The sequence below is a fragment of the Falco rusticolus genome, chromosome 7, assembly GCF_015220075.1.
Source record: "Falco rusticolus isolate bFalRus1 chromosome 7, bFalRus1.pri, whole genome shotgun sequence".
In the NCBI taxonomy this organism is placed as follows: domain Eukaryota; kingdom Metazoa; phylum Chordata; class Aves; order Falconiformes; family Falconidae; genus Falco; species Falco rusticolus.
This window is the reverse complement of record NC_051193.1, coordinates 53,328,200-53,342,264: the sequence shown is the minus strand read 5'-3', so window position 1 is coordinate 53,342,264 and position 14,065 is coordinate 53,328,200. Positions and strand designations below refer to the sequence as shown.

Below are 14,065 nucleotides of genomic sequence, written 5' to 3'. Positions count from 1 at the left end.
CCTGTGTTACAACCAACCAATTATAACAGAGCCAAAGACAGCAGCTGTGATATTTGCTTATATATGCATTAGAATAGCCATGTATTTAGGACTTTTTCCTATATCTACAGCAATGAAATAACAGCACAACATTCACATGCATTCAAATATTTAACAGAGCTGGTGAAGAAGTTTGCCAGCAAAGATGTAGTTTTAATTAGATACAAGAAAGGGCAATGCAGTTTCAGCTACAGATACCATTTCCTAGGGTTGTTCCAGAGAAGACTGTGAGATCCACAGCTGTTGAAACCTTTCAATTCACGAGAATGCTACCTGCAAGAGACAGGGATGCTGGTAAGGCATTTATTGCTCTGTACTGGGAAGCACAGATGGCTTTGTGCTGATTGAGCAGAGCTTCCAGGAAAAGCAATTCCCTCCTGATAGCGTGAGCCTTGCTGGGGCCCACCAGATTCCCTTATCCACTTAAAAGAAAATCTGCTTCTTCTTTTCTCAGTCCCACCACCTGTATACTGCCCAGTTCTAGTCACAAGGGTAACAGCCACCCCACCGTAGAGGACTGAGCTCTACCAGCTGGCATGCCTGGAGGGTTAGGGGACCATAAGGATGTGAGATACTGCATAATATCATAAATTTTGCAGTTTGGGAGGCCAAAAGAGTATTTCAGCAAAAGCTCTCTGATTTACCTGGACCAGCCATAGCTCTGCAATGGCTGAGTGTGTATGGGAAAAACTGTGTATTTCAAACACATCAGCAAATTAAAAAGATACAGGTCCCACTCTCCAGAACCAGCCAGGGGAAAAAGATAAAACATTTCTCAGATAGGAGAAAGTACATTTGCCTCTGTCCCCTGGTGATACTCTGGTCTCCTTTTATTCAAGCCACTTTGGTAAGCTTGATGTCCCCTGAGATCTGCAAAGCTTTCACCAAGTTCAGGGGCTGAATGCGGTGAGTGAAATCACAGAGCTGCCGTCCATCAAGCAAGACTCTTATTTGCTGGTGTTCACATAAGAGCTCCATCTGCAAAGGAAAATGACAGGGGAAGGTGTTAGAGATGAGCAGCAGAGCTGATTCACCAGCACGGACATAGAACCCCATGTGGTGGGGATCACAGACTTCTGAAATGCCCCTCTGCTGAGATGATACTGTAAAGCTCCTTATAGTGAGTTCTCTTGCTAAGACTAGAGAAAGAAATGGATCTCTCCTATCAGGGCTTGAACTGGTTCTCTCTGTGCTGTACTAGACTAGTTAACCTGGCAATGTTGATAGCTATTTGTGGTCTCATACACATAGCTTCCAGACTTTCTCCCATCCTTTTCTCCACCCTATTCATAGTACCCCAAAAATTACCTTAAATGTGTCGCCTGCTGTAAATGGGAAGTAGGGAATGGTCTTCTCTTCTTTTCCCCATTTTCCAGCAATTCGTGCATTTCGGGTGATGGATTTGTCACTAAAGTTAACTGTAAATAACAGCCCAACATCTTTGTTTGCATCCACTGGATCACAGAGCAGCATCACTGAAAAGCTGAAAAAAATATTAAATGACTAGGACTTTCAGATATGTGAAAAGACATGTGGAGCACAGCAGATGCCTTATAAAGACTAGAGACAGATGTTGATTTCTTGTCAAGCTGAAACAAGGTCTTCTATAGGCTTAGAAAGTGCAGAAAGGATGAGAACAAGCTGGTCTTTGTTTTTCCTCCAGTTTCCAGTAGGATGCTAGCGACTTCTGATGTTGCTCTCCCTCTCTTGTGACTGGAATCAAATCAACATTTGTGCATAAGCCAATTCTAATGTGTGTCCTAAAATAGGTTATGGCAAACTCTTCACCAGTGGAAGCACTGGAGTTGATCACTGTAGTTGCAAAAAAAGTGTAATGATAAGCATAGTTGCTGTCACCCAGATTAAACACAGCAATGAACCTGCACCCCCTCTGCCAAAGCTGCTGTATTTTAAATGGTGTTGATTCCAGCGCCCAGCATACAACCAAGAGGCAGGTTCAGAACTGCACCTCTTCCTGGAGGAGAAATGCCACTTGTGTGCCTGCTCCGGTTCGCATTAGATAAGGGCAAGGAGTAGAAAATCCTGACAGGGCAGTCAGAAAGGCTGAACAGTGAATTCTTTCATGCCCCTTTAATCTTAGCCCAGGAGCAGGAAAATTAAAGCAAGCCATAAATTATGAATGTGTTTAACTTTTGTCCTCCAAAGAGTACAGACCCTCAAGAAGACTTCTGAATTTAGAGGACAGGTAGGAGCATGTATGACAGGGTGAAGCCCACACCAGCCCCTCCACCTACCTCTTGGGGTTGGAGTGTACCATTCCTATGACTGTGAGTTTCATGGCAGGTCTCAGGCCACCTTTAATTTCACCAACATACTGCTCCGCCTGCAGAGAACAGTGAAAATGTGCTGCAGTCAGTCATGCCATGGTAAACTAGCTTTAACAGCTGCTTTGATCATCTCACATAACTTGAGTTTACTTTTACGTGTACAAAAAAATTTTAAAAATATTTCTCGCAGTTTTGGTGTAAATGCTGTCAGTTCTGGCAGCTGAGGTGAGCGAGAGGGTGGCCATAACCCAACAAGGGGTCAGGAGGCGCTGGCTGCCTGACAGGGCTGCGGGCCCAGGGGACAGTTTCTGGCCAAAGGGGCTGCCAGTGAGAGGAGTGGCAGCTGCCCGCGCTCCACCGGCCGGACAGGCGTGACTGACCCCGACGCACACCTTAGGCGCCGCTGGCAGCCGCCACCACTGTCTTCAGGGGACTGGCACCACTCCCCAGGGCCAGACCTGGCACTGTGAGCGCTGTAAGGACCCACATGTTGCACAAGTGACAGAACCCACGTAGCTGGCACACCTGGGAGGAGCTGGTGATGGCTGCCATGGCCACAATCCATCTGTTTGCAGCGCTCCGTGCAGCAGATTGAAAGCTTTGCAGCAGCATGATGTGGAGCGCAGGCTCCATGCGAACTGACTCTGCCAGCTCAAATTCGTTAACAGATTTTAGTAGGCCAACTTGACAGCCGCAGGCTTTACACCGCACCAAGAGCACAAAGCCAGCATTTACACCGCCATAAGAGCACAAAGCCAGCAAAGACGCAGCCCCACCACTGCATGCTGAGAGAAATGCAACTGCGTCCTCGCAGCTACCCCAGTCACACCTGTCCTCATCGCCTTTTCAAGGCCAGAACATGGCTTCCCAGTGGATCTACTTTTGTCCTGTTCACAGAGACCTGTAGCTGCAAAGCTCAGAGCTACACCTAGCTTGCTCCAAGTAATTCTCTAACAGCTTCCACGGTTAGTGGAGAAACTAAAGCAGGGACATTTTGAGACTTCAGTTTCAGACATGGCTTTAAAACATAAAAGGCCAGAGTACTGCACTGTAGCGTGTAATCAGTCCCTATGCAGATTCAAGTGGAAAGAAGCTGCTATAAAACACTAAGCGTTATTTGCAATTTGTGTAACACTGATAACATTCCCAGGCAATACACAGCAGACCCTATTTTAGATAAAAAGTGCTTTATCATTCCAGTGTTCCAAGGTAAAAACTCAGACATTTTTTGCGAGAAGACCTGCACAATACATGCATGGTTTACTATTTTGACTATGAGAAGCACTACATCAGCATGGAAACCCATAGACGTCTGCTCACATCAAATGAGCTTCCATTCTCGTGTAAGTTGCTATGGGTATTTCATATGTATTTTTAATGGAAAATATAACCAATGTTAGATTTTTAAATTATTGAATGCCATCTTGCTAAACGGAAACACAAATTCAAGACAAAAAATGTTTGGCCTATACTCCATTGCCTAATTTCAATATATTAGTTACATCTTCTGCTAAGATGGCTTTAAACAATTTATTTCCACATTTGATATTTACATCCAGACACCTTTACAGCTTCACAGATACATAAACTTTTCATTCCTAACAAGGCACATATTGGAAGCAATTAAAAGTACCTTCAAAACTGACAGCACTTCTGCTGACTGTTAGTACTGTACATTTACCCTTGCAGAAGCAGGCAGGTGACTCCAGCAGCTATGTTTTGAACTTTGTAACAAAAGAAAATCGTCAGCACCTGAGACATCTTACATGAGGGAGCAGCTCCTCAAGTAAGGAGTCTGACTGTAAGGAGTTACTTTAAACTGGATAAAGCAATTAGAGAATAGATAATAAGCACAAACAATCCCACGCTAAATAAACATCATCCTCATGCGGGTCCTGTGTCCCACTAAAGCTCCTTCCTTGCCTACACAAGAGACAAGATACAAAATAATACCCCAAATTGAAAGTGCACGTTGAGAAATTGCGCAGAGCTGCACCCACAGTAAGCACCGTCATTAAAGGCATGGGGAATCAGAACAGAATAGATTGAGTGACACCACATCATTTCAACACTTACAGCTCGTCCAGCATGGCTGAAGTAAATTCAGAGGCAAGACTACCCACGTGCCATTTCTCTGCGGACACTGAGTTGACAGTACAGGTGACAAATATTCAGGACGCTGTAGGAGGTAACGGTACAAACTCCTGCAGCATCTTACATGGCTTACTGGTGGGTTGCAGCGCATGTGCACAGACATAGACCCTTTCCCATATTTTCTGTTCAGGAGCCCTGGGGGCTCACTCGATCACTTACTTTGGGACACCTCTCCTCTGTCATGACCGCTCAGATTCGCTTCGCCACAGCAGTCCCTGGAGGAGTTTTTGTTTTGCGCGTCAGGACAAAAGCAAACAAAAAGCCCGGAATAAAGGGAGGATGCTGGGGGGGGGCTTATCTCTGCCGAACACTGGCTGGACACCACCCAGCCCAGCCGCTGAGTCATGGCCCTCCCTGCCTCATCCCACCACGGGGACCTCGGAAGGAACACAGCCGGTGTGGGTGAGAGGGCCGGGGACCGCTAGGGTGGGCAGGACCCCGCCACCTCGAACAGGGGTGCCTGGCAAGCCGACCTCGGTAGCTGTACCTGTATCTATACCTACACATTGTTACAGATGTATTTTAAAATGCTGTGTGTGCGAAACATACTGTATTTGTGAACGTTATACATATAAGTTACATGTTATACATATAAGTTGTTTATTTAGGTACCGTTTCTGTCCTCTCTCAAAGGGGGAAATGTATCGTAACTTATATCCCTATATAGACCTCTATATATATGGAGTGAGGTATGCATATAGGGCTATACACATACACAATGGGCAAATACACACACACTCTCGTATCCGTATATACCCCAATATGTATACCTTTTTCCCTCTATGTCTGTATATAGGTGTACATAATATACGTATACATATAGCCGCCCCCGCTCTGAGAGACGCCGCAGCCCTCGACGCCGGCCGCTACACCCGCCCCGCACCCCGCGGGCCCCGCCGCCTCCCGCGCCAGTGGCACGCGGCCCAACCCGCGCCAGGAGGCGGAGCTTCGGGCAGAAGTCGACCAGAACCACGAGAGGCCCGAGCACGGGGGGAGCTGGCGCCTGGTAGGCGGAGGCCGTGGGGCGTGCCGGTGGGCGGGGATGGGCGCGGCTAGCGGGGAGGGCGGGGCTTGCCCTGCCAGCTTTCCTGAGGCGGCGTCAGGCGCCCCAAAGAAAAATGACGGTTTATTTACATGCTGCCCCAGCTCGGCCAATGGGCGGACGCCTGCCCGCGTGCCCGCCCGGCGGCGCGGTCAGCTGAGGCGATGCCCAAGATGGCGGCGGCGAGGTGTGGCGGTAGCGGGGCGGTGCAGTAGGGCTCAGCGCCGCCGGGGCGGCTGCATCCTGCCCCGCCAGGTAACGCGGACCGCGGCAGGACGGGCCCCGCGGGCCGCCGCGCCGGGCCGGACCTTGCGGGGGAGGGCGAGGCGCCGGGCGGGTGCGCCGCAGAGCGCGCGGCCCGGGGCGAGCGGCTGCCGCCGCTCCCAGACGGCCCGACCCCCGCGGCGACGGGCGGCCCGGGGGCGGGGGTGGCGGTGCGGAGTGGCGGGGGCATGCCGCGGGCCGCGGGGCTGGGCTCGGGCCCCCGGGCGGCGCACCCGCGGCGGGGCGGTCCCGGCCCGCGTTGCGAGCCCGCGGTGCTTGTTGGCGCCGTACCCCGCTGCCCCTGCGGGAGGCAGCCCCCCGGAGCCTGGCCCTGCCTGGCCCTGGCGCCCTGTCGGTGCCCCAGCGTGCCCTCACGGCACCCGCCTGCGCGTGTGTCACCCTGCCGCAGGTCACCTGCCCCTCCTGGAAGATGCATTCCTTTGGAAACGAAGAAGCGGTCTCTCTGGAGCGGCTCTTCGGGTTTTTCTGCGAGTGCGTACAGCATGGGGACTGGGAACTCGCGCAGGCCTGCGTGCCCCAGCTGAGCCAGTGGCACGGCGATGGCCCTGAGAAGGTAGAAGCGGTTCTTCAGGCGCTGGTAGCTTGTCCCGTGGGGGTGAGGTAAGTGAGGTACCCTTTTGCTTCAGTAGGTTGGAGTGTAAACGAGGAGGAGCGGTCAGTTTAGTGGTGGCTGTGGGAGACAGGTGGAATCTGGGAAATAGCGCTTGCTGCAGTGCTGAGGTGCCTTGGATGTGTCCAGGTGTGCTCTTACCTGAACGCAGAGGACTTACCTCTGCCCACACACTTCGCAGGCTGCCCAGCCCACGGGGTAACAAGCTGTGTTCATTTATGCAGTTGACATGGTGATTGATAGAACCTTAAAACTTTTTGGAAGCATTTCAGAGCTGGTTTTGTTGGATTTTACTGCAGGATAAGAAGGAGATGGAACATCTGAAATTACAGTTCTCTGACAATGAGCTTCAGTTAATTTAGAAATGGAACTTCCAACATCAACACTGTAGTTATTTAAAAAGTTCTCTTGTTTCCAGCTCTTGAAAGACCTTCCAATTTCTAAAAATTACAACTCTAAAAAATTATAGTATTGATTTCTTATTTCTCTTGCACTGGATTTTGAAATGGTATTGGTTTTACTCAATCCTAGTTAATTTTGATTTTGGCTTTTCAGTTAGGTGCGTATGAAGGGTGACTTTCTAGCACTTCAGGGAACACTGGTATTCCCCTTCTTTAAGCAGATGGTCATAGTTATTCACATTATGATTTTTGTAACCTTTTGGTAAAGGTTCTAAGCAACAAGTTGACACTGACAGCAGTTAAGAGCCAGAGGAATGTGTGCATGTGGTTAGATGAATGTTGCTAATGGCCATGTGAAACATAAGCTTTTTTGATCTTTGATAGTTGGGCTATCACATCTAAAGGCTTTAGTTAGCAGTGCTAAGAGTTTTAAAGGCCAACGCACTATCTTCTTTTTTTTTCCTTTTCCTAGTCCCTTTGACAGTACTGAGTGTGTTCCATAACTGTGTAGGTTTTGGAATGTGTGTATAAGGACTGGAGCACATGAAAAGCTGATGGAGATTAGTAGCAGCGTATTACTTCACTTCTAGTTTGGACAAAGAGCTGTGCTTATGCACCGTGACCTAAAACTTAGTTTCATTTTTTTGGTTAGAACTAGACAGAACAGGAAATAGCAGTGTTTGGCATATGGTCAGATTTCAGAAAAATCTGCTGAAGTGCTCAAAGAGGGCTATACAGACTGAACTTTAGACCAGAAATAAATTTCATTGTTTTGAAGCAAAGAACTACAGCAGTAGTATTGGTATTTGGCAGATCTAAAAATAGTTATTTGCATAGCAGAAATCATTGAGTTAATGTGTAAGTAGTACCAATACTGTGGTTTCTCTGCATTCTTTTCCTTCCTGACTCTTCTTCAGCTGTTTAGTCAACTATGGTTTCATCTTACACGAAGAAATAAAAAAATCAAAATGACTCCTGGCAGTGTTTTCTCAGAGATGGGAACAACCTTGTATAATCCAGTGTATGTGCTTATTGTTTTTGTAGATGGAGGCAGAATTCTAGCCCATGGAGAACTGCATGGCTTTGGCTTCTTGTGCTGGAAAAATGGCTTGCCAGGAATCAGGTACAGAAACATCTAGCTGACTTCCAAGTGCTAAATGTCTGCCTACTTGCTTATTTAAGTTATAGGCTTTCCCATGTTCCGTTGAATTAAGTTCTCAAGGTAGCTGGAGAGATACGTTGCTTTCGCTTTTAACAAACTTGTGAAGAAACAACTGTTAATCTCCACACTGGAGAGAAAAATCAGGATTTTTTTTTGTTTAGTTAGTGGAAGTTGGCTTTTTAGCATTAAGCATCTCTGTAAATGGAAAGCGTGAGTGTATCGACTTCTGCATTTGTGTAGCACCTTTCTTACATTATAGGCTTTAGATGGTGAGGGATGTGCTCTCTGTATTGCTGTTTTCAGACAGACAAGTGCAGTATGTTTCATGAGTAAGGGAGAAACTAGCCATTTATTTTTTTTTTAATTGGTACACTGGGATGTGTGATCATGGCTTTTTTTTTTTTTTTTTTTTTTTTTTTAGTAATTTGTCCTTGCTACTACTTAGACTTGCATTTTTTCTTTACCTTCTGAGGAAAGATGTCTCTAGTTGATAGGAATGTAATTCCTGACAAAGTGACACTTGTCTCCGTTTCCAGATGTATAGGTAAATGCAATCCACTGGTGCAGGAGCAGAACCTAATTGTGGAATAGCCTTTAATTGAGAATTGGTTGTCTTCAGTGACATATTTCAGTCTGCCTCAAAATGTTTATGAAATAGATAAGATTATTTTTATAAGGTAATGTAAATAAAAGTTTTATTGGCTAATGTCTTTCCCATTCTCATGTATTGTTTCAGAAACCTGTTCCAGTTGTTCTTCAGAGAGAAACTGAATTTTTATTGTTCTTGGAAGAACTGCAGAAAGATGTCTCTGAGGAAGTCCTAAAGGTGAGCTACTTAGTGTGCCCTACTACTTGTGAGATATGCAGAATACCAACTTTATCAGGTTTTGGGATCAAAGTTAGTACTTCCTGTTAACTTGATTGCCTGAGATACTAATATATTATTAATTTTCTAGGCAACTGTAAGTCACTGTAATTCAGACATCTTTCTAAAGTTAATCCAGTGTGCCTGCAAGTGATTTCTCTGGCTAGAGAGGAGGCTATAGGCAGGCAAAAGGAGCAAGCTTTTCTACGTGTCTTTATAACACTTTGTTCCTGAGTGCACCTGCTTGCCACAGTCTTACATCTATAGACGCCTTTAGTAATCATAAAGCTAAAACCCACTGTAAACCAAACCAAGCCATAGTCAGCCAAGCACACTTTGGATGTATGTTTGTTTTTTCTTTTTCTTCTTCGTATGATCTTAATTTTCATCCCCTCCATGGTCCTTTGTCCCCTTCCTGCAAGTTTTCAGGTGCTGTGCTGGACCATTTTATTGGGTAATTGGTATGATGTGTGCTTTGAGGTCCAGGACCATTTTTCCATTATTAATTAATACATGCAGACTGATTTATTTAATACATGGAAATATGCAAAGATGGAGTAATATCAAAAGCAAGTATAGAACAGAAAATCAGGAGAGTTACTAACTGAACTGGCCTAATTTGATGTCGGGTACAACAGAACTAGACCTGACATGTGGAATATTCACAGGTTCTAACTCTTAGAAGACTCTGTTTGTTTGTTTCTATGCCTTTTCTTAAGACGAAAATGAAAACTTACTATATTCAGAAGCTGTTTTCCGCTTTTAAATACAAGGGAAAGGTGTTCAGTATTTCTCTAAGGATACAGAATTAACAATTATAAGATTAAAGCAAACAAGGTAAACTTGACTGTTGATTAACAGACTTCAAGCAAATTTATTTTAATGACTAGCAAAGTCTGTATATATTACCATCTAACCTCCCAAGGTCATGAAAGATTCCACCATTGTCAACAGCATTGCAAAGAAAAAAGAGATTCAGCAACTTCCTATCTTTTCACAGTTACTATCATAGGCATGTTAGTAGGTAAGAGTTAGGTTTTGATCCAGCAAATAAAGAAAAGGATGTTGTGGCCTTTTCTTCCACTGCTAATATTCTCATTTTTGCACACACCAGCCACCTCTCCCCTCCATATTCCCTAAGTTGTCTCTTCCAGCCAAGGACAGCACTCACATAGATCCAGAAGTGCCATAAGCGCTGCTTAATTGCTGTTCAACTGGATTGTCCCTCACCTTCCCTCTCTTTCTTAGGAAAATTAATTGGGACTTTTTTGTTTGTTTGTGTTCCTCTTCCTAGTTCTGGAATTGTAGGTTTGCTTCTGTTAACAAGAAAAATTACTGTTGCTTAAGAAAGGAGTCTGTGAAATGGCTTCTGAATCTGTTGGGAGTTTTAACTGAGTTTGAAGAATTAGTGTTGGTGAGGATGATGCAGCTAGTAGACAGATGGTATGAATCTGGAATTAAAAAAAGGTATTAAAAAAAAAAAAAAAAGACCGAACACGAATCATCGTGCATTTACTCATGTATGAAGATAGTCGCATCAATATGTTGCTAAGAGGTAGAATACAGTAGTGCTTCAGCCATCCCATAGGAGCTTCCTGTGAACTAAGGTAACTTGCTTATGAGCACATGGCTCATACAGTGTAATTGTTTGTAACAGGAATCTATATATTTTGTAACATATTTGGGCATATCCATTCTTCTAGCAAGGATATTGGACAAAGTAGGCCATTATTAATGGTTTTCCTGGATAATAGCAATGTTTCCAAACTGATTTAGCTTCTTGTTTTCAAGTTTCTCCTACTTTAAAAAGTAATATATTTCATATTTTAGTGGCATCTGAAAGGCTTACTCTTTTTATTATTTCCCTACCAGGAACTCTTTGAAGCATTTGAGTGCAGCCAGAACAAGCACGTCACAGATAAGAAAAGAAGAGATGGTTGTTCTCACAGATTCAGTTTGGATGTTGTTTCAGCTCTCCGGAAGCTTTTGCTGCGGGCTCCACAGAGGGCAAAAGCCCTACTGGAGTTCTTCCAAGAGGAAGAAGGCACACACAGCTCCTTGCTCCAGCACTATTATTCTCTACAAAACATCTTTGTTGAATTTCTTCGTGACTCCTTGAAATCTCTGCAGAGGCTTCAGTGCAGTTCTGAGATTTCAGCAGGATTAGATCAAAGAGAATTAGTGGATACAATCTATGCTGCTCTTAGTATAGTGACTTTTGAGGTGGAGCATCAGGCTGATGAAGTACGGCACCTATTCAGGGAGCTCTTGGATGTATGCTGGGCTGAGGGAAGCCCGCTGAGAGAGGAGAAGCTACTAAGCTGTATGCTGAGGAAACAGAGCCATGGCCTGTTAAGCCTGTATAGCAGTGTTCTCATAGAAAGAACAAGAGAAAAATTTCTGGTGTCAAAATCAATACGAAAAGGTTAGTTTCACTTTTTGCTTTGGTTTCCATTTGTTTAACAAAGTCACTGAGGCATTTAACAGGCAAGTTGTCAAGATGTCAGGCAGTGTTTGTGTGAAGGTGCCTTAACAAGCCATTGAGTCTTGTAAAAGATGATGCTAAAATGACTTAAAGCAAGGAATTGTCATAGGAACCCCAGGGCTCTCTCCTTACTATTCTGTAGTCCATGTTGTCTTCTTTTGTTGGCACTTCCTTTACCACCCTTGTTGTGCTCTATTTTAATCTGCTTAGCATTTCTCCTGCTGACAATATTTCTTGTAACTGGAAAATTGACTCTCCATTTCTATATGAAGTTTTTATTGGTACAGCTCCAGCTGGAGGTTATTTGTGCTGGAGGATGTTCCATTTCAGGCCAATGACAGTTCAACTACCTCAGTAATCCCCAAATGTTCAAGCCTCTTAATACTGGAAAAGAAAACTTCTAGAAGTCAAAGGAGATGTGGAGTGGGTTGATATCGCAGCTGGAAAGAAGATGCAGTTTGATTACCTGCTTTCTTGCCAGAGCCCAGCGATTGTTTTTGTAATGGCTGTAACTTCACAGCTTTTGTCTATCTCCCTATGACGGTACATTTAGTTGAGGATCTTAGTTGAAGCTAAATAGCAAGTGGTGCCCATGCTTTTGGTAGGAGGGTGGCAGGTGAGCATGCGAGGAGGGAAAAGCTAGAGTGCCTACTCTCTTTTGCTCACTTCTGTACACTGAGGTGCAAGGCGGTAGGGTTTGTATCTTCCTACCTTCACTCAGGGATTGCTGAAGGGAAGTTCAGGCTGGTGTGATGTGGCAGACTCCGGCATTTCTGGTAATAACTACAGTCAGTGCTCCCTCCTGGGGGAAGAGAAATGGAGATATGGATAGCATCACTCTCACTGGGAGTAGTTCAAATCTCGCTTTGCACAGATCTGAGAAGTTCCTGTGCTGGACAAATCTTTGCTAAGGCCCTGCAAAGCAACATAGCATCTCAGAGCACAAGTGAGAATTCACGCAACATGGGATAAGGTGCATATGACTAGAGAAAGAAAGGCTGCGTGACCCGAGCTAATGCAAACAATCTATGTGCTGAGCAGGCTTTTGCTATATTAACAACTGTCCGGATATGAAACCAGGAAACCGTCTGCCCTGCTTATTTTCTGTTAATTTCTCTGCTTGGCTTTCTGGTTATTCCAGTAACAATATCGGAGAGTCTTAACTGTTAACATCTAACAGCTGATTAATTTTTGAGGAAATGTTGAATGCTTCTCAGTTTAAATTGACAGCAGTTATGCTTCTTTCAAAGGTACCCCTCTGTACTGGAAGGTAATCTTGTTGTGATGATTTTTAGGTTCAGCTGAGCAGCTGGATACAGAGCGAACTGTGATGAGTTTGTTCTCAGACCCTGAAGAGGCTTCTGCTTGGAAGACTGCCTATTTCTACTGCTTGAGCAGCAGCAAGCACTTTCTGGAACAGATTCTGGTACGGCCATAAAATCATTAAGAGGAGAAACCCAACGGTGGCTAAAGTTAGTCCCTGTATTGAACATATCCTGGTGGTGCACAGAAGCACTTTGTATTCACATAGTGTTTACTAGGAGTCATGACTTACAGGAACAATGAGGTAACCAGTGATAACTCCCCTACTTTCAGCTGTGTGATGAACTAAAACCATTTAATGAGATTTTTGGAAAAGTTCATGTGCATGCAGACTGAAGATTAGATCTTCAGAATTTAAGAAGTCCTGTGTTCTGCATGTAATTTTGTTGGATACACTGCTTTATTTACCCCATGATCTCAAACTACTTGCTTTGCTTTCCTGATGCTGGTAGTCTTGGCGCAGTGAGACTAGTTCGCAAGGTAAAATTTAATTTTGAAGAGCTTGAAGACGTGGTATGTGTTAAATTATTTGAATGTATTTACATAGATAAAAGAAATGGAATACAGGTAGGTGTTCACTGTTAAAGCGTGAGTTTTTAAGATTAACTGTATTTCCGCTTCTAAATAATGTGCTCATTCAAGTTTCTTACGTAATCCCTGTGACAGAGACATAATCAATAGAAAGAATGTAAAGATAATGTAGTGAGGGAGTGTGAGCTGGCTCTGTATGAAGCGTTTGAAATTATGTTTTTCTCATGACAGTTTTACTGAAGAGTAACCTGGTGGCTTGGGAAACAAATTTAGGAAGGTTCCAGGTGCAGAACTTCACTGTTTTAGTGAAGCTAATACTGAAGTGACTGCTCACATAATCTGCCAGACATTACAGGTCTCTGCATTATGGAAAGATAAATACTTCTTCCTCTTGTTTTCTAGGTGACTGCATTAACTTTACTGAAAAGAGAAGACTACTCAGGACTGAACAACTTATTGAGGAGAGAATTCAACCCCCTTAGCCGCCTCTTGGTATTGCTTGGATGGACTCATTGTCAAAGCTTGGAATCGGCAAAAGCGTTGCTATGGACTCTTCACAAAACTCGGGTAAATCAGCAGAAAGCAAGTGGCTGTGTTCCAGTCTGAGTCCAGGGCATATGATTGCCCAGGAGATTCTGAAAGTTTCTCTTGCATAATCTCTTCAGCCTGTGCTGTTAACATAAGAAAGACAGCAATGGTTGCTGATTAGTTTTGCAAAGAGCTGGGGACATTTGATGGGTGTCGTTTCATCCACTGAGTCATCCCTGGAAGGTGACTAATTCTGGTCACAACAACTTGAGTTCAGCAGCAGGGTAGCTTGGAAATTTCCCATACCCATTCTCAAAATGAAATGATAAATGATAAGAGCTGTGACTGAAAG

At 44.6% G+C, this 14,065-nt stretch overlaps 2 protein-coding genes across 8 annotated transcripts in view; one reads left to right on the top strand and one right to left on the bottom strand.

The window, feature by feature from the left end:
* Nucleotides 1-137: 137 nt before the first annotated feature.
* LOC119151040 (galectin-related protein A-like) lies at nucleotides 138-4,753 on the bottom strand. 2 transcript variants are annotated; one of them, XM_037394380.1, is made up of 5 exons: nucleotides 4,641-4,753; nucleotides 2,295-2,383; nucleotides 1,348-1,522; nucleotides 833-1,017; nucleotides 138-312 (listed from the first exon to the last, which is right to left on the bottom strand). In XM_037394380.1, exons 1-4 carry the CDS (start codon nucleotides 4,662-4,664, stop codon nucleotides 874-876), a joined length of 432 nt encoding a protein of 143 aa, XP_037250277.1. In that variant the 5' UTR covers nucleotides 4,665-4,753; the 3' UTR covers nucleotides 138-312; nucleotides 833-873. The 2 variants fall into 2 exon arrangements, with proteins under 2 accessions (XP_037250277.1, XP_037250276.1); XM_037394379.1 differs by lacking the exon at nucleotides 4,641-4,753 and adding an exon at nucleotides 4,557-4,634 and having other exon boundaries at nucleotides 2,295-2,386.
* Nucleotides 4,754-5,577: 824 nt separating this feature from the next.
* Nucleotides 5,578-14,065, top strand: part of ZFYVE26 (zinc finger FYVE-type containing 26) — a 52,532-nt gene continuing 44,044 nt past the window's right edge. For 2 of the 6 annotated variants that reach the window (XM_037394084.1, XM_037394083.1), the window contains exons 1-7: nucleotides 5,635-5,778; nucleotides 6,197-6,408; nucleotides 7,864-7,942; nucleotides 8,718-8,807; nucleotides 10,719-11,271; nucleotides 12,627-12,757; nucleotides 13,588-13,752. In XM_037394084.1, the coding sequence (XP_037249981.1) occupies nucleotides 6,218-6,408; nucleotides 7,864-7,942; nucleotides 8,718-8,807; nucleotides 10,719-11,271; nucleotides 12,627-12,757; nucleotides 13,588-13,752 (1,209 nt within the window). In that variant the 5' untranslated portion in view covers nucleotides 5,635-5,778; nucleotides 6,197-6,217. Of the gene's footprint in view, nucleotides 5,779-6,196; nucleotides 6,409-7,863; nucleotides 7,943-8,717; nucleotides 8,808-10,718; nucleotides 11,272-12,626; nucleotides 12,758-13,587; nucleotides 13,753-14,065 lie in introns of all 6 variants that reach the window. The other 4 variants (XM_037394082.1, XM_037394080.1, XM_037394079.1 and 1 more) reach the window with 3 other exon arrangements.